The sequence below is a fragment of the Beauveria bassiana genome, assembly GCF_000280675.1.
Source record: "Beauveria bassiana ARSEF 2860 unplaced genomic scaffold BBA_S00027, whole genome shotgun sequence".
NCBI lineage: Eukaryota > Fungi > Ascomycota > Sordariomycetes > Hypocreales > Cordycipitaceae > Beauveria > Beauveria bassiana.
In genome coordinates, this window is record NW_007930862.1 from 303,479 (window position 1) to 321,165 (window position 17,687).

At 54.1% G+C, this 17,687-nt stretch overlaps 5 protein-coding genes across 5 annotated transcripts; 1 reads left to right on the forward strand and 4 right to left on the reverse strand.

Annotated features, from left to right (window-relative positions):
* Positions 1-1,706: 1,706 nt before the first annotated feature.
* Positions 1,707-2,648, reverse strand: BBA_07765 (Pfs, NACHT and WD domain protein; the record flags this gene model as incomplete). The annotated part of the gene is made up of 1 exon (XM_008602862.1): positions 1,707-2,648. The coding sequence occupies one exon, from the start codon at positions 2,646-2,648 to the stop codon at positions 1,707-1,709; it is 942 nt and encodes a 313-aa protein (XP_008601084.1).
* Positions 2,649-3,254: 606 nt separating this feature from the next.
* Positions 3,255-4,385, reverse strand: BBA_07766 (endothiapepsin-like protein; the record flags this gene model as incomplete). The annotated part of the gene is made up of 1 exon (XM_008602863.1): positions 3,255-4,385. One exon carries the CDS (start codon positions 4,383-4,385, stop codon positions 3,255-3,257), a length of 1,131 nt encoding a protein of 376 aa, XP_008601085.1.
* Positions 4,386-6,020: 1,635 nt separating this feature from the next.
* On the reverse strand, positions 6,021-13,393 carry BBA_07767 (uncharacterized protein; the record flags this gene model as incomplete). Its single annotated transcript, XM_008602864.1, has 3 exons — positions 6,021-10,268; positions 10,542-13,284; positions 13,344-13,393. 3 exons carry the CDS (start codon positions 13,391-13,393, stop codon positions 6,021-6,023), a joined length of 7,041 nt encoding a protein of 2,346 aa, XP_008601086.1.
* A 1,467-nt stretch (positions 13,394-14,860) lies between these two features.
* Positions 14,861-15,466, reverse strand: BBA_07768 (transposase-like protein; the record flags this gene model as incomplete). Its single annotated transcript, XM_008602865.1, has 2 exons — positions 14,861-14,922; positions 14,980-15,466. 2 exons carry the CDS (start codon positions 15,464-15,466, stop codon positions 14,861-14,863), a joined length of 549 nt encoding a protein of 182 aa, XP_008601087.1.
* Positions 15,467-15,918: 452 nt separating this feature from the next.
* On the forward strand, positions 15,919-16,992 carry BBA_07769 (SNARE domain-containing protein; the record flags this gene model as incomplete). The annotated part of the gene is made up of 3 exons (XM_008602866.1): positions 15,919-16,156; positions 16,213-16,912; positions 16,968-16,992. 3 exons carry the CDS (start codon positions 15,919-15,921, stop codon positions 16,990-16,992), a joined length of 963 nt encoding a protein of 320 aa, XP_008601088.1.
* Positions 16,993-17,687: the final 695 nt, after the last annotated feature.

Here is a 17,687-nt window from a genome sequence, read left to right on the forward strand (position 1 = left end):
CACATGCACTAGCATCTTGACCGCGTCCTCGAGTTGGCCGTTAGCCTGGTAGGCACTTGCTAATGCGCGCTGTGATGATAGTCGATCTGGATGAGTTTCTGCCAGTGTCTGCTCCCGAAGAGCCACCACATACTCCAACAGCTTGATCGCTTTCTCGACTTGGCTATTGGCCTGGTATGCACTTGCCAGTGCGCGCTGCGATGACAGTCGATCTGAGTGAGTCCTTGCTAGTGTCTGCTCCCGAAGAGCCACCACACGCTCCAGCGTCTGAATCGCTTTCTCGACTTGGTCGTCGGCCAGATAAGCACGTGCTAGCTCATGCTGTGAATCTAGTCGATCGGGGTGAGTGTCTGCCTGTGTCCTCTCTCGAGCTGCTGCGAGAAGCTCAAAACATTTGACCGTTTCTGACGTCCGACCATCGACTCGTAGACACAGGCCTGCTCTATGACCTAGCCGTTGCAACGGTTCGTTACGTCGTAACGCAGCGTCCTTTACAAAAGGTAAAACATGCGGCAAGAACTGCCGCCACACTGACCTATTCTCCCACTCAACTGACGGAAAAACCCTTTCCAGATGCTTAATTGCCACGGCTTCTGACGTCAAGGAATTGTCATCATCCTGGTCCAGCCACAATCGCAAGACTAAATGTACTAGGCTGTGCATATCCAGCATCTCGCCATCCTCCCGCCGACTAAGAAATCCGTACCCACACAACAATCCTATTGAGTCTTCTAGATCAATCTGAGATCCTGCATCAGGCAACATGCTTATCGGTATTGCCTTTGGCTCGATCCACCGGATAAAGGATAGAAGACGAACAGCATTCGAGTCTGTCTCGCGGATCGCCTCGAATGAGACAATCAATGTCGTTACCACAGCCCCTTGCGCCTGGCTGTGATGCGTCTCATCACGAAGCCGCTTGCCAAGAAGATCGACCATATTCTGGTCGGCTGACCGGCACAGTTTTAAGTACCGAACAATAGGTGTCCCGTTTTTGTTCATGTATGCTGCTGCCTGCGCCAACGTTAGAGGCAAGCACGTCAACTTCTTCAACAGCTCCTTGGTGCTTTCTATATCCCGAACCTGGCTTTTATCGAGCAGCAATATCCCCATCAACGAGTATGCCTCGTCAAATGTCATAGACGAGAGCTTGACTATATCGTTACCTGCCACGTTCACAGCGAGTGAGGTTTGTCGCGTCGTTATTAAGAGCCTTCCCTTCCGGCTTTGCGGCAACAAGCCAGATAGCCCGTTTGAATGACCGGGCGTTCCATCTAGCACGACAGTATCGTCCACGTTGTCAACTACCAAAAGCCAATGGCCTGCCGCATCTGACTCAAGATATGTCCGAAGAGCTTCTTTTGGGTCATCATTACCACAGTGGATATCAAGTCGTTGCACCAATTCTCCTGCTGTCTTGTGAAAAGTCGCCATGCTCTGCGCGGGCACCCAGAATACTGAATATCTCTGCGTCACGCCTTCCACTTCCATATTTCGCACTCGGTGCGCTAGCTCTAGCGCTATCTGCGTCTTGCCCATGCCTCCAAGGCCTACCACCGCCACTCGTTCTCTATTTTCGCGGAAGAGCATCTGCTCAAGCCGATCAAGCTGTGTTCGGCGGCCCGTAAAATTATGATTACGTCTAAATGGGATATAACAAACTAGAAGTCAATTAGCATATATATCATCTGCTGAGAAACTAACGGCTAACCGCTTGTTGGTCTCGATAGGCCTATCTGCGCCAACACAGCCTTGGCATAGGCGGCCGCCATTGCCGCCGCATATGGCTGCCATTCCTTGTTCTTGTGCTCGTCGCCGTAGTCGCATACGCCACGAATGACTCCAACCGGAATCCGATTCATGGTTCCTGCCGCCTCCATCTCAAGACCGATTATATTATACCGATCCCTCAGTTTATTTCGCCTTGATGCGTTTTTCATCAGCTTCTCCCCAGATCCAATCGGCCCGTACCAGATACGTGTGCGTCGCTCGTCCGGTCGAGGCTCCCGTCTTTGAATCACCGGCCTTCCCGCCTCGTCCGTCCCGTAGAGTCGATCTGTACCCTGTCCCGGATCCGCAAAGGTCCCGCCACCATGCTCCTGGTTCTTGATCTTGTCGTAGTACGGGAGAATCAGGTTCGCATCGTTTGGTGCTCGCCTTTTTATACTCCCAATCGCTGCCCGGACAACCGTCTCCGTCACCGCCAGAGCATCGCCGCCTCTAAGTAACTGGAAGCCGTCTGAACCCGTCTCCTTGCCGAGGTCGTAGGCAACCAGCCCCGCGCTGTCCCCCTCAGGCAGCGCCACGAGGACGTCGCCCAGTCGGATATCGCGTATCAAAGGCCCCGTCAGACTGGGCAAGCCCGCCGCCACGCCGACAAGCAGTCCGAACCAGATGTTGGGAAAGAACTTCTTGACCTGACTCGCAAGCGCGGCCGCCGAGCCCGTGCCGTACTCCTGGCCCGCCGGCAGCGTTGCGATGATGACGTTGTGCCCGCAAACCTCGCCAGCCTGGTAGACGTAGTCGTCGCCGCGCTGCATAGAGAAGCGTCCATCATGCTCGTGATCGAGCATGCAAGCGGCCGCGCGGGCCTCGATCTCTAACGGCGCGATCCACGCGACGGTGTAAAGTTTGTGGTCTAGCTCCATCGCCTTTTAGCTAGCTTGTGGACGACAAAAGGTGGAGGAGGAGCGGGGTTGAATGCGGGGAGCGGAATTTTGACTTGACAGCCAGGCTTACCTGTACCTTCACGAGGAATTAGAATTCTCCGCTCCGTTTGCCCTGCATCCGTTCCAGGGGTTATACTCGATTTTTCTCCTTGATCCGAATGCAAGATATACTACCAGAGACTCGTTCGGACCAAGTATAATGTCGAGCTTAGACTGGTCAGCGTTCTTCGATTTTGTACAGAAAGTTCTATTCGACGTTATAACGCAGGGTTTGCGTCTTCTGGTACAATCGGGCAGGTTTCCACGCGGTAAATGGCACAAATGCAGGGAGGCCACAGCTTCCTCACTATAAATCTTTGCACAATTCTCGTCCTTGCAATATACATCCCTTACCCCACACTACGTCTATCACACTTGTCTGCTATCTCAACTCGATACTTGAAATCACAATGAGATATTGTCTCGGATCATATTAGGGATCATCACAGGCTTCAACTGATTTTAAGCTTCGTAACATGATGTATTCGTAAAGTAGCCATCTCTGCCATGACCGGCAAGTATATACATCTAAAATACTGCCCTCCTTTATTTAGACGTAGCCCATCCTAGTCTAGGACCGTTGTCGCCATCCTCAAACACCACATACGCGCCCGTCAGAGACGGCGAGCCGAAAAAGGCCGAGTTTGCGCCGCCATTGTAAATATTGAGGCTGTACGTGCCGTCGCTATTCTGTTCCTTGAGGTTGTTGCCGGGCACGCGAATCCTGGCGCCTTCAATACCAAACGTAAAGTCGGGCAGCACCGTCTGCGCAGTAATGGCGCCGGCGGGAAACTTGCTTCTCCAGGCTTGGTACGCGGCGGACGGCACCTCGAACCCGGAGCTGCCCGTGTCGACGATGCCGCTGTACTTGGTCTCGACAAACTCGTCGTCGCCAATCTGGTAGCCGGTGGAGGTGATGGTCCAGAAGCCGTCAGAGGAGTCGACGTTGGTGTAGGTGATGTCGCCCGTGTACTTGGAGTCGTCAATGAAGCCAAAGCCAAACGTGCCGTCGGCGCGGTGCTTGATGTCGACGGTGAAGACGGGCTGGTCGAGGTGCGGCTTGAGGTTGGAGAAGAGCGTCTTCTGCTTGGGCGACGCCGTGTTGATGTTGTCGAAGCCGAAGCCGACAATGCCCGACACGGGCACGCCAAGAATGTTGTCGCCGTTGTACTGCGGGTACACGGTGGTGGCGTATTCGACGCCCTGGCCAGTGATGCTCGCGCCGGCAATGGAAACGGTATCCTTATAGATGGTGCCCTTGGCGCCGGAGCCGTCCCCGTAGCCAATCGACCACTTGCCGCCCTGCACCAGCTTGGCCGTCGAGCTCGACGTGTGGTTCCACTTGGCTTGGTCCTTGTCGACCTCGCCGCTCACGTCGGCTCCAAAGAGCCAGAGGTCGCTCGAGCCCGTGTCAAAGAGCAGGTTGATCTTCTGAGGGGGGGTGCCGACGAGCACCTCGGCGTAGTACTCGCCGTCGGGGCGCGTCTTGCTGTCGTGCGCAGGCGTGGTCTGGCGGGCGGCGATGGCGGGCAAGCGCGGGCCGCGCTGAAAGTTTTCGTTATACTTGAGGTCAACGGTGAAGCGGCCGGTCTCTCCAGCAAAGTTGACCAAGGGGGCGGGCACCACGGCGGCGCTGGCCAGAGAGGCATAGGCGAGGACGGACTTGAGGCCGACCATCTTTGCAGAAGTATGTTATACTGCCAAAGACAAAAGATGTTGTAATCAGTTGAGAATGACCAGAAGAGAGTGGGATACTGGGATATCTCGTCTCTGAAACACGGCCATGACCACGGCCTTTTATACGCAAAGCCACCGGCCACCGGCCGTTGCAATACGGCCGTGCCATCACGCATATCGCGAGCCATGGCGCAATGCCCCGACGTCCTTGTGTAAGAAGACACCGACTGCGCATGGAGACCGTCGTCAGCTACCCGATGCAACACACGAACTTGACCCGAGTGAGAACTTGACCCGAGTGAGAAGCTGAGGACCTATCCGAGGGACTCTCCACTGCGTCGTCCTCACTGAGCTGCTGTAACCGGATTAGCCGTTGAAACGGGAAACCTAATGGCGTAAACTCTGTACCTTGCCCTATTCGCAACTCGCCAACCACTAGCGCGCGGACCCTCTTCGCACAGCCAACCAACAGCCCTGAATGGGCGTATAATAATCGACCTTCCCGATCGGGACACTGATTCAAGGTTAACAACTTACCATCGAGCCGGCGGAGTCAAAGGCGATAGCGACGTTGCAGATGGGGCAATTCTATACGGAGCCAAAGATCTAGTCTAATACGGCAGGCAGGACTATTGTGAGCAAAGCACCGATTATTGCGACCAAATAACGCAACATCTTTGTCCAGTAAGCTTCGGAATGTAGACTGTTTCCTGAAAGCATTCAGCATTGCACCATTCAAGACGGCAAAGTAGGCGCAGGCAGATTCAACTGATTACGTGATTGTTATCAGTAATCCTCAGTCAAAGCTTTCAATCAACTAAAGTAGGTGGTAAGATGCCACGCACCTTCCAAAGTTTAAAAAAAGAAACACGCTTCTTCGTCTGTGCGCCATCACCAACCGGCGTACGGAGTAGGCTGATAGATATCAGCACACGAATTACTCCGGCGGAGTAGTGGTTTTGTAAGGATATAGTCACTGAACTCTCAACTTGTTCGCCGCTCCCGTCGGCTGTGGCTTTTTCGGCAACTGCTTGTTCGCCGCTCACGTCGGCTGTGGCTTTTTCGGCAACTGCTTGTTCGCCGCTCCCGTCGGCTGTGGCTTTTTCAACAGCTGCTTGTTCGGTGCCAAGGGCGATCGCCAAGGGCCAAGGGCGATTTGCCAAGGCTGTGGTCGACGGGCGCACTTGGCATGGGGCAACAACACAAAATAATGAAAATAGTTAATGTTCGTGGGCTCCTAGAGGCCATTAGATGAAGAGAATCCAGAAACCTCATATGCGCGTTAATTCGGGGTCTGCAGTTCCTGAGACGGGTACATTCGTATATTGGACACTGCGTTGAAATGTAGTCGGCCCACGATTCAAGTTGAGTTCTATGTCGACACACAATCTCCGGCTATCAGGCTTCGTATTTCCGTAGCAAATTCAAAGAAAAGCAGCTCATCATTAAGAAAAACAACAAATAATACCTCAAGAAGACGCTATGCAAGAAACTTCGCACAAATGAACCATAATATCGGTATCCAAAAAGGCAATAAAGAAGAAAGGAAAACCAATGACAAATAGAAGATTTGTGACAAATTAAATAACCGCCAGGCAGATATACATATATATAAACAGTTCCTTACTTGTATTCTTACTCGGGTCCGTCGCTAAAACTAGGATCACCGTAATCAGGTTTCCATTCTTGGCCGGGATAGCTCGTCGCCATCATCTTGGGGTTCTCCTCTTCCGGATCATACGCAATCTTTTCCTCTTGTTCATTTATGCGAAGTGTGCGCTTCCGGGCTTCCGCAGTGTCCTCGAGTTCGGCGACATGTTTCGTCGCCGCAGTGATTGTAGCAGCATTTGTCTTGTCCAGCTTCGTCTTTGATGCCAGCGAGTCATCCGAGACCTGGCCCCTACTCTCACCCGTCAGGTCCTTGATTAGAGGCGCAGCTGGCGAAGCGGGGATGGTAGCTTCAGTGCGGACAGCGCCGTGGCTGAGGCTAGCGGTGTCAGAGCCGAAGCCCACAGGCGGCGACATGCTGGACGCGGAGACGTGTCGATCATTGTAGAGAGATGCTGGCGAAGTCGGTAGCTGCTTGTGGCTGATAACGGGCGATTGCTCAGATTTGGGGGAGGCATGTCTGCGGCTGTCGTTGGAAACTTGGCTGACGCGGTTACTATTCGAAGGACCGAGGCCGCCATGAGATTCTTTCGGTCGAAGAAGATCAGCCTGTAAGTCTTTGCGAGCGTCCTGCTGTGCCAGTGCTTCTCTGGTGAGAGCCGCGTGAGGGCTGCGAGGCTCCTCAGAAGCAGGGCTCAAAGGCATGCCATCACTGTGATGCGTGGAAACAGGGCTAAGAACCTCACTCCCAGTTGCGTACGGCTGCTGAGAGTGTGGCTGCTGAGGCAGCGGCTCGGCTCGTGGAAGGTTGGGTGACTGAGTTTGTGTTGCAAAGACTCCACTGCCCTGCGGTTGGTTAACACCTGCATAAGAATGAGACTGGTAATGGGTGGCGTAATTCTGTTGCTGCTGGTAAGGCGTCTGGTGCTGGGAGTATTGGCGCCCAACATTGTACATGCTGGGCACTTGCGCGCTACCATGGCCATACACGGCAGTATAGCCCTGAGGAATCGGGACTGCAGCGTATTGAGGCTCGCCATGCAGTTGCTGTTGCTGTGGTGGTTGCTGTTGTTGTTGCGTATAGATGGACTGCTGCTGAAGAAAAGGTTGCTGAAGGTGGTGTCCTTGTCCCGTATGCATCTGCTGCGGCGGTAACTGCTGAGGCTGAGCCACGAAAGGCTGACCTTGATTCCTTGCAAAGACGCGGAAACCTGGCGATGGCTCCACTCCTTCAGCGCCGTCTCGCGGCAAGGCCCTCTGTTGCTGCGCGCCAGACGAACCCTGCTGTTTAGATAGTCTCTTGCGGGCGCCAAAAAGTTTATCCATCGGCGTGGTCTTGCCTCCCTGGTCTTGCCTGTCTTGGCCCTTGCTATTAGGAGACTGGCTGATGCTGGCCATCTGACCGGCCACTTTGGTCTTGAGCCCTCTCCATCCCTTGGGCGATGCACTGGCTTGCTCAGCTTGTGAAACAGGCTGAGAAAGACTAGGCTGAAAATGTTGCTGCTCTTGCTGATTCTTGGGGTATTGCATGGAAAGCGAGGTATCTTGACCGTAGTTGGGACCGAGACCGGGCTGGCTAGTGCCCTGACTGTAACTGGGCCCCGTAGACAAGTAAGAAGGATCTCGTTGGTGCTGCACAGTATGCTGTTGAGAGTATGCTTGAGGCACCGCGGAGGGAACAGCTGTGCCAGACATTTGGTTATGCTCAAGAGAGCCACCAGGGCTCTTTGGATCTTGCGCGGTGGGTGTCTGCTGCTGCTCATCTTGGCGGGGGACGTCCGTGACGATACTTGACGTCATTTGACTCACGTTGGTATCCTGGCGGGTGATGTCGGCACTCTCGTCGTCAGTATGAGAAGCAATCGACGGCGTCACATCAGGGGGTTTGCGAGTATTCCCCGCAATGCCCGTCTCGGAATCTGAAATTTCGGATGGAGCAGAAGCTCCGTCACGCTGGGTATTTGCATGGGCAGCGGGCAGGGGCAGCTCGCTAACGATGGGTACAGTGGCGGGTATAGTGGCGGCGCTACTCGCGGTTGATTCGTCGGCATCAGGCTTGGTATCGCTGGCCGTCACAGTCGTAGAGGTAGGAGGCCGGCCAATACCCCCTTCGTTTTCACCAGCGTTGGAAAGTTGCTGAGGCGGACCCACGAACTGGTTGGGCAAAGTAGGAGCCAGGGCGTCACCAGACGACGACGGGAAGGCATCCGCGGGATGTTTCTGATGCGGAGGAGGAGGAATATTCTGAGGCATTTCATTCGAGGCATTGCCTCCCATGCCCTGAATCGGGACAGCATGCTGCTGCTCTTGCTGTTGGCTCTTGATGCCAGCCAAACTCGAGAGGAGATTGGAGAACGAAGCACGGCGGTTTTGCTCGGGATTAGCTGACGCCGTCTGACCAGCAGAATCGCCGTGATCCTTGTTGCGGAAGGGCATGCTGGAAAAGATCCCACTGCGAGTGTTTCCTTGGCTGCTTCCACCACTCGGGGTCGGCTCCAAAGACATGCCGGAAGAGGGGCGGAGTGACAAGCCGGAAGAAGGTCGGAGTGACATGCCAGAGGAAGGCCGGTCCTGGTTGGGTCGTTGAAAGGCCCTGGCGATGCCGGAGAAACGTTTCTTTTTCGGTGTAAGCGGAAGTTCGTCGTCTGCTACTGCCGACTGGTCGACGAGACCTGAAGCAGGTGTATTGGATGAGCCACCCTTGCTTACACCAAAGCCAGCCATGACACCGCCAAGCACGGAACGCTTCTGGGTAGCGAGGCCGTCCGATGATGACAGAGGTAAAGCATCAGTGTGAGAGCGCTGAGGGGCGGAAAACCCCTGATGAGAGCTCTGATCCATGGAGGCGCGTCCCGTAAGCATGTTGAGGAAGCTGGAGCGGCGCTTCTTGCGGTCCTGCATCTCTTCGGCGCCAAAGCTCGATTCAGAAGCTTCGTCAGCGTGCGCGTCAGTGGCTGGTCGGTTCTCCGCGATCGAGTTTCTCCGGTCACGCGAAGCCGCGCGCACAATCTTGTCACCAATATCCCGAAACATGCCCGAGTTTCGCTTGACGCGGCCTCTCTCCTCAGCAGGCGGCCCGACACCCGGGATTGAGTACTCGTTGCTGCTACGACGCGGGTTCGCCATCTCCTCGTAGTACGACTGAGAGCCCCCCTGACGCTGCAGAGGATCCTGGTCAGGATGCGGCGCAAAGAGGCCCGGGTAGCGTTGTGCAGACGAGGGCGGGACATCTGGGCTGCGCTGTCGAATGTTGCCTGCAGGCAGCGACGGCGGGGGCATCATGGCAGAGTGCCCGGTCTCCTTGTCGAAGCCATAGTTCATGGGCGGAGAGATGGGGCTGTGGCCAGAGCGATTCTTGGCTTGATGCAGAGGTTCTGCCAGGTGGCTCTCCTCGAGCCTCCAGGGGCCGGATTGCCCAGGATACATCAGCATAGGTGGATGTTCTGGCTGGCGCATGGGCTGAGGCTGTGGTGGGGGCGCCACCGCAGGCTGCCTTGCAAGAGAATGCTCAACGGAGTCAGATCGATGCTGCACCGCGGTACCGTCCTTACCGGTAGTCTGAGAAGCTGCACCTAGCTCTAGAGCGCCAGGCTGCTCATGATGCAGTTGCTTAGGCGCATCTTGCTGGCTGAGAGCATTTTTCATCACGTCGCTTGTGGGTAGGTCGGGAACATCGTGACCCCCCTCTTCGTCCAGAGGGAAGCGTTCAGCAGCGCGACGAGTCTTGGACTTTACACCAAAGGTTGAAGATCTGCGAATGGGTGGCAAACCAACAAAGGAAGACTGTCTCTTGGGCGCATCGTCAGACTCTTCGGTCCGCGCAAGCTTCCCAACTCCATTTTCTTCGGCAACCGGAGGCGACATGACTGGAGCACCCGCGCTGGTAGGATCAGGCACAGTCTCCGACGGAACAATGCGAATCCGGCCGGATAGAGGGACAGAGGAAGTTGAAGATGTCGGATCAAACTTGGCGCCGACTGCAAATTGATTGTGCACAACGGGCTGCGTGGAAGTTTGCGCGGCTGGTAGGGACTTCTCTGGGGACGCTTCACGCAGCAGCGGTGAAACGGGCTCGGGCTCCGGAATTTGCGGCGCAATGGTAATGCTCGGCCTTGGAGCCGAGTATTCTTCCTGGCGCTGCTGGGGCCGTTGCTGCGAGTGCTCATGGTCTCTGGACGAGGAGAACTCGGTGCGCAATTTGCTGCTGAGTACGGCCCAGGAACCGGAGCGGTCGTGTTTGGCCTTGGATTGTGCTGGCGGTGGATGTGTATCGCCCTATTGAGAGAAGCAATAATTAATATCAAATCGTCTCACATATATGATTTAATGATCTCGCGAGAGGGATGACAGGATAATAGTTCTCATCGTCATATTCGATCTCGAACACCCGCAGCGTCATAAAACGCAGTGATGCAGAAATCCAGTTCAAACATTATTCATAAATCAATACAGAGTAAAACAAGATCCATCCTGCCTGAGGGAAGTTGAAGGAAATGGCCCACTCACTATGAGCTGGGTGGTATAAGAAAAAAAGCATTAGTGAAATACCTTGTCCCCGCGCAATTTGTTCTTGCCCTTGCTGAATAGTCCTTTGCCCATTTTACCCGCCGATTGCATAAGCTCCTTGCTCTTGGTTCCGATTTGGTTTCCAGAATGGCCAAAGGTGCTCCCGCCTACGTTGGACGGCATGGTGATTCCACCAATGCGGCGACCAGCCGGTGGTCCGCTGCCGGGAGCGCTCGCATTCAAGTACTGCTGGTAGTAAGGCTGCTGCGCTGGTGGTTGAGCTCCCGATGACACTTCAGTTGGGGAAGTGATAGGTGGTTGATACGAGTTGAAGCTTTTGGAGTGACGGTCTGGGTGATCCTGTTCAAGGGTCCTGAGCCACGTGTCGAGCCCGATATCCATGACAGCAAAAGCGACTCTCGTCTCGTTGAATTTGGCGATTCTCTCGGCAGAACTGCCAAGGCTGACGATGTCTCTGAACGGAGTCACACTCGCTCCAGGGATTCTCGGCATGCTCAAAACAGGAGCCGGAGCCGGATCAGATAGTCTCAAAGCGGGATGCTCCTCGGAGGAAGCTTCGTTTGATGTTGTAGCCGACATGGCCTTTTCATCCGAAAGCGAGATACGCCTAGACTCTTGCGAGCTGCCATCGGTGGCAGCAAAAGCTGGTGTGCTTACATTAAGAGCAGAAGCGTCAGGCTGTTGATCGCGAGATGCTGATTCTGGCCCCAGCTTAGGATCGGCATGAGACGAAGTCGTTGCAGCAAGAGCCGGAGCCGGGTCAGGATCCGAGATGGGCGCGGGCGAGAGCACAGGTGGCGGAGCCGCGGCGGTGGTAGGTGCAACGCCATTACCCATTGACTGCGCCTTGGATGTCTCTGCCTCCCAGGAGAACCTGCGGCGGAGGTCTGCGCTAGTAGGGGAGGCTATCGAGTCATCTGGAAGCTGTTGAGCAGCAGTAGACTGGTGTGCTTGTGGCACAGCAGACGATGATGAAGACTGGTCGATTGATGTTTGAGGCGTGAGCTGAGCAGAGGCTGCTGGCTGTGTAGGAGGTGGGGTTGCTGCTGGCTTGGCCTCTTCAGTCGGCTTCCAAGACTCCAATGCATTGGCAACGGGACCTCGAGATCGAGGCGCCGCCACGACTTCTGAAGTCTCTTCCGGTACAATACTCATCGACTTGAGTGGCTGAGTAGAACTTTCAGGCGCGGTGGCATCATCAGCCCAGTAGCTATCGTAGTCCTGGAGGGTATAGGTGCTGTCTCTCGGGCGGCTTTGTGACCCTTGTCTTTCGCCATCAATCGGTCCAGTCTCGCTATCCCGTCTGCTCGATTGGGTTGGCGAATTGAGTGTCTTGAAGATTTCATCTCTAAGCATATCACTTTCTTTTACAGGCGATGACGTATCTGTACCAAATGTCGGTTCACGTTGGAGGGGTGGCGGGGGTTCAAAGGTTCGTACGGGGCTGTCATCTTTGCGGACATTAAGAGGTTTTGTCGGGGTAATGTCAACTGCGGAGGTAGCCGAGCGAGAGCTCGATGCCGTCTCAATAGAGGATCTCGCGGCGGACTGCTTTGCGGGGTCAGATGGCTTGGGTCCCGCAGGTGTCGTGATCGGTTTTGACTCTCGACTTTCGACTGCGACGGTTGAAGCCTGATGCGGTGTCGGTGCGATGGCTTCGTGCTGGAGAGGAGCATTCTCCATGGCAACCGAAGGAACTGAAGCGACCTCAGTCTTGTCCGTGGAAGCTTGTGAAGCCTCTGTGGGAGAACGCTTCGCCTCTGAGGTAGGCTTATCCACTTTTAATGCTGGTGCCACCTTCGGTACCTCAGGGATCTTTTGTTCAGCCATTTGCTCGGACGACAGTGATGAAAAACCACTGGAAAAAAAGTCGGCTCCAAAGACAGATATACGGGCGAGATCCGGGAGCTTGGGGCTCGTGGATAGGCGCTTGGTCTCTTCATTGGTAGGGGCAGCGTCGCGCCCAGGCGTCACAAATTGCGATGGTGGCGCTACTGATGGGGGTGGCGAAGGGGCCAGTGGCTGCTGCGATGCTCGACTTGACGAAGGTTTTGTCAAATCCTGGTAGATGACGTTCCGGCTGTCGGTGCGCGGCGCAGGTGTTGGGACGTTTGGAGACTGAGTTCTCACCGGCTCGGCAACTGTTCTTGCTGGAGAATTTGAGCTTTGCTTAGACACGTTGGAAGCAATTTCGGCGCTCGGGCGCGAACTTTCTGAAGATCCGCGACCCCTTTCCTCTTCCATTCGTCGATATATATCTGAAGGCCGAACAAGAGGGACAGGCTTGCTCGTGGTGGCAGCCTGCGAGGCAGCTGATGGAAGATTTTCTGGCGGCGAGCGAGGCGACAGTGGCAAGGTCGAGGAAGCGCTCTGGGGCTGGAGAACGCCGGCAGATTGCGGTAAGGTAGAGCCTGGCTGAGCTGACGAGGAGGTATTAGGCGCCTGGCGAGGCTGCGCGATCGCGGGTGGAGGGGGTCGCGATGAAGGAGGTGGATAGGGCCGGGACTGCTGTGGTGGTTGCAATGGCTGCGATGCCGGGCTGGTTTCACTATGCAGCGACGGCACGCTTGATGCGCTGCGAGAAGCGTCATGCTGAGGACCATGGGGCGAGAAAGGCAGAGGCGGCTCTACCTCGTCTTCGGAGTACTCGTCGGCGCCCCAGTCATCGCCATCGTAATTCTGCGACTTGGCCTCGACCCATTTCTTCGTCTTTTGGCGGCTGACGTTGACCTGGTAGTTGTTGTTGCCGGCTGAGGAACCGGACCTAGAGGGAATTTGTTAGGATAGTCGCACAATCAAGGCCGCAGGTGTATGAATACGCACAGGGTGGGCTGGCCACGACCATCTGGTCTGCTGTAAGAGCCTTGATCCATAATGACGAGACAGCGATGAGAGATGATCAGGCGAACTATGCCGTCATGCTTCTGGGCGAGCGAACTTTTTCACCGCTATTGACTGCGCGCAAGCGCGAGATTGCAGAGGACTTGCTTGTCCTGTGAAGTTATGGTCGGTGTATCGGGCAGGGATAGGGGCACAGCAATGGACGATGGTACAATCCAAACTGCCGCGTAGGAATGCAAACAAAATTGTACCAAAAGAATAGCAAAGTATAGAAACGAGAGGCAGAGCAAGCAAAGGAGAGAATGAGTCTGCCAGTGATGAGGATGGGAGGCTAGACAGGAGCGACGTGTACGATTTTGCAGTCCCTGGTAAGACATGGGGGGGTGTCGAGGTGTGGCGCGGTCGGAGATTACCCAGGTAGTACTGAGGCTGGTGGTCAGGAAGCTGGAATGCCGAGGAGACAAGTTCAGGGGCAGACCAGGCCAAGCCCAGGCGTAGAGCTTTTTAGCGCTGGAATTTGCAGAGTTATAGTGGGACGTAAGACGCTGGCAGCTGGATGGAGCTCCAGTGCGCTAACATCCACCAACATCCACTGACAAGCCCACAACCCACAACCCACAGCGCCGCTGCGCCAGGCCGCCAGCTCACGAACTGGTGTGGCGCAGCTGTTGATTATTTTTAGGACTTGCAGAGGTACCTCTGTAATACGTGTTGCGTGGCACAGAATACCTAGGTGAGCATCTGCGTTTGCGTCTGCCGCTCGTACTAACTTTGACAGTCTTTGGCATCATAGTGCGCCTCAACACCTACTCATTCAAGTCCTTTAAAGAGGCAGTCTGCCTCGAGACTACGAGGATGAGCAGCGATATTAAAGGACCCGCTCGGCCAGCAGCCCAGTTCGGCTGTATCCGCGGCGGCTCAGACATTGAGTGATTCTTATCAACGGCGTGTGCGGCTTGAGCTGGGCATCTCCAGCGCGGCTTACACCGTTTTGACCTATATAATATTGGGAGTAACATTCCCGCCGCATCTCAAGACATGTGGTTTGTACATAGGTGCCACCAAAAAAAAAGATGTCGTCATGGCGCGAGTTGTGGCGAAGTGTTTCTTGTGGCGCCTGATCCTGTTTCATTTGGTGGCTGAAGCACTGGGGACTTGTTTGTAGACCTGCCCCAGATTTGGCCACCTCGTGGCCTCAATTTACTTCACACCGAGACGACAGTGAGCCATGCACGCCATGCTGGCTGTCATGTTATTCGAAAGAAAGGGAAGAAAAATATATTAATCGAAATTAAACGATGGAAGCATATCCTCTTTGTTTTTTCTCTCTCTCAAAAAGATCGGTTCAAGATTGCTCTGTTCTTGTCGTGCATATTCCATTCGGGACTGTTTATATTGCGCCCTGCGCCGACCTGCGTGCTGTCTCTAGCCATCTGCAAGAAGCATACATATTTAACAGGCCCAAGGAGTAATCTAGATTGCAGCGTGCCTTTGCGTTGTTAGAGTTGACGGGGTCCAGTGCTCTCACCCGCCCCTCTCTCGACCGCAGGGCGCGGAGGATCTGTTTAGTATCAGCAACCAACGCGCACCATTTATCGACGGAGTAAAGCCATCATACCTTTTACCGCCGTGATATGCGGATTTCGGCGCAGAAACGTGACAACCCAATTCTTGCCCAGCGGCCGAAGATCCCCCTCCAGTACAAGAAGCTGGGTCGCCACCTCGCGAACCTGCTTGTGCGTAGGTGCTTCCGCAATGGCCGTCATTGTCGCAATCCAGCCGCCAAGCTGCTGCTCAAGTCGCTTTGACAGCCTCTGCTGCGATTCGGCTGCGGCGGCGTGTGTCACCGTTCCCGTTAATCGATGCCTCAGTGTCGACCGCGGTACACCCCAGCGAGTGGCGCTTTTGGTGACGCTGACACCGCTCTTGACGCTTTGTATCGCATTTTGAATGTCTTCCTCGCTGGATTTGCCCATTGCCGTCACATTGTCCCCAAAAAGTTCAGGCATACGTTCGAGAGAAACAAACAGCTTCCGCCGCATAGCATAACCTGGCCAAATGGGGGTGGACGTCAACTCTTTTTGTGGGTCCTCGATTGCCAGCATTTTGGCCAATCACAGCCAGCCTTCCAGAAGAAGCCAAATCTCCCCAGGCATTTCGCGAACGGTTGCGCCGCCCGTTATCCCTTTTCAAGCCAGCATCTTGCCAGGAAGCATCATCTTCTTTTCAGCCCGTTATTCTTCTCTTCATCTTTGTCGCTACCAACCTGTGATTTTACTTTAATCCATTAATCCTGTCGACTTATTCTTCTTCGCACACCCCGAAACACGTCACTCCCTCGGCTAAAGCCGTTCTGCCAGGGGCTTACTGAAAACGTGGTCAAACCGAAACTCGTTGGGCAACCCTGGCCTCTGCATTACGTCTGTCAACGCCGCCGCGCAGTTGCATCCCGTTCGCCATACACTCCTTCGCTCAGCATTTGAAAGGCGTCCCGCGCTGGTCGCTCATGCTCCTTTCGCCGCTCGCATAAACACAATAAACTTTCAATCCGCCGACCATGGCCGCCACATCGATCCAGGACCGAACCTCCGAGTTCAAGTCGGTGCTCGCCCTCGCGCAGCGCAAGCAAAATGCCAACAAACTCGGCGCGCAACGACGCTCGCTACTGACGGACTCGGAAAAGGCGGCGGCAAATGGCGACGCAAAGGCTCGACGCTCCGACTTTGCCAGAAAGGCGGCCGAGATTGGCCGCGGCATCTCCTCAACCATGGCCAAGCTAGAAAAGCTCGCGCAACGTGAGTCGACAGGCATCATACAGCAAGAGATCAGCCAGATTACTGACAATTCATAGTGGCCAAACGAAGAACGCTATTCGATGACCGTCCGGTCGAAATCAACGAGCTCACCTTTGTCATCAAGCAGGACCTGTCGTCTCTTAACCAACAGATTGGGGCTTTGTCGATGATGTCGAAGCAGCAGCATCCCAAGGGGGCCGATCAGGAAGGCGAACACAACAAAAACGTTGTCTACCTGCTGCAGGGCAAGCTCACCGACGTGTCTGTCAATTTCAAGGACGTACTGGAAGCCCGCACCAAAAACATTCAAGCCTCGCGATCGCGGACCGAAAACTTCATCTCCAACGTGTCGCAGCACGCGCAGCCGTCGCTGCAGCAGTCGGCTTCACCACTCTACGGCACGCCGAACCGCGCGTCGCCGGCGCCTGGGGCCGACACGCTCTCGCTTAACCCTGTCAGCGACAACCAGATGCTCATGATGGAGGAGGCGCAGCCGGCCAACACGTACATTCAGCAGCGCGGCGAGGCGATTGAGGCGATTGAAAAGACGATTGGGGAGCTGGGCAGCATCTTTGGCCAGTTGGCGACCATGGTGTCGGAACAGAGCGACATGATCCAGCGGATAGACGCCAACACAGAGGACGTTGTGGACAATGTCGAAGGCGCGCAGCGTGAGCTGCTCAAGTACTGGTCCAGGGTGTCGGGTAACCGCTGGTTAATAGCGAAAATGTTTGGCGTGTTGATGATTTTCTTTCTGTAAGTGTCGCCGCGCCGATTACACGTTGGAAGACGAGAGCTAACAAACTTGCAGACTTTGGGTGTTGGTATCCGGCTAGAGTGCGTGCTTCGGCGATTTGTTACAGTTTACACTTTTACTTCTTTTTGTGTCGAGACGACTCAGCAAGACACATTGGTTTCTTTGCATCTACACCGCGACGGAGGCATCGGAGAGCGGGCAAGGCCGCTCAGCTAGATACGATTAATACAGCAGAAGCCATCATGACTCGACTATCCGATGGGTGAACTATTCGACAGGGCGATTGACATTCATAGCCTGTATATGCGTCGTTTTCTGGGGAAATAAAAAAAAAGATTCAGCGTGTATTGCAGAATTTGACAAGGAAATGTGTGGCGAGCAGCACCCTGCACTCGGAGGTGACGTTCGTAGCGATGTGTCGTGACAAAGACAAAAACCTGAAGCAAATGTACACTCGTCAGGGACTTGTGTCTACAGTCACCCTCAGCAGATATAATGGGCATTAAACTGGTTCACAGTGCCCCCTAAAGTTATATTATTAACTATATATTTTAACTTTTATTTTATAATTATTATAAATTTATTTTTTATTTTTTATTTAATTATTTATATTAATCTTTTTTTTAAATCTCTTATATTTAAAAGTTAAATCTTATAAATTTATTAAATAATCTTTTAAAACTAATAAAGTTATATTAAATATATAAATAAATAATAAAAATATTATAAATTAGAAATTACTTAAGAATTAAGTAAAAATACTAAATATCTTTT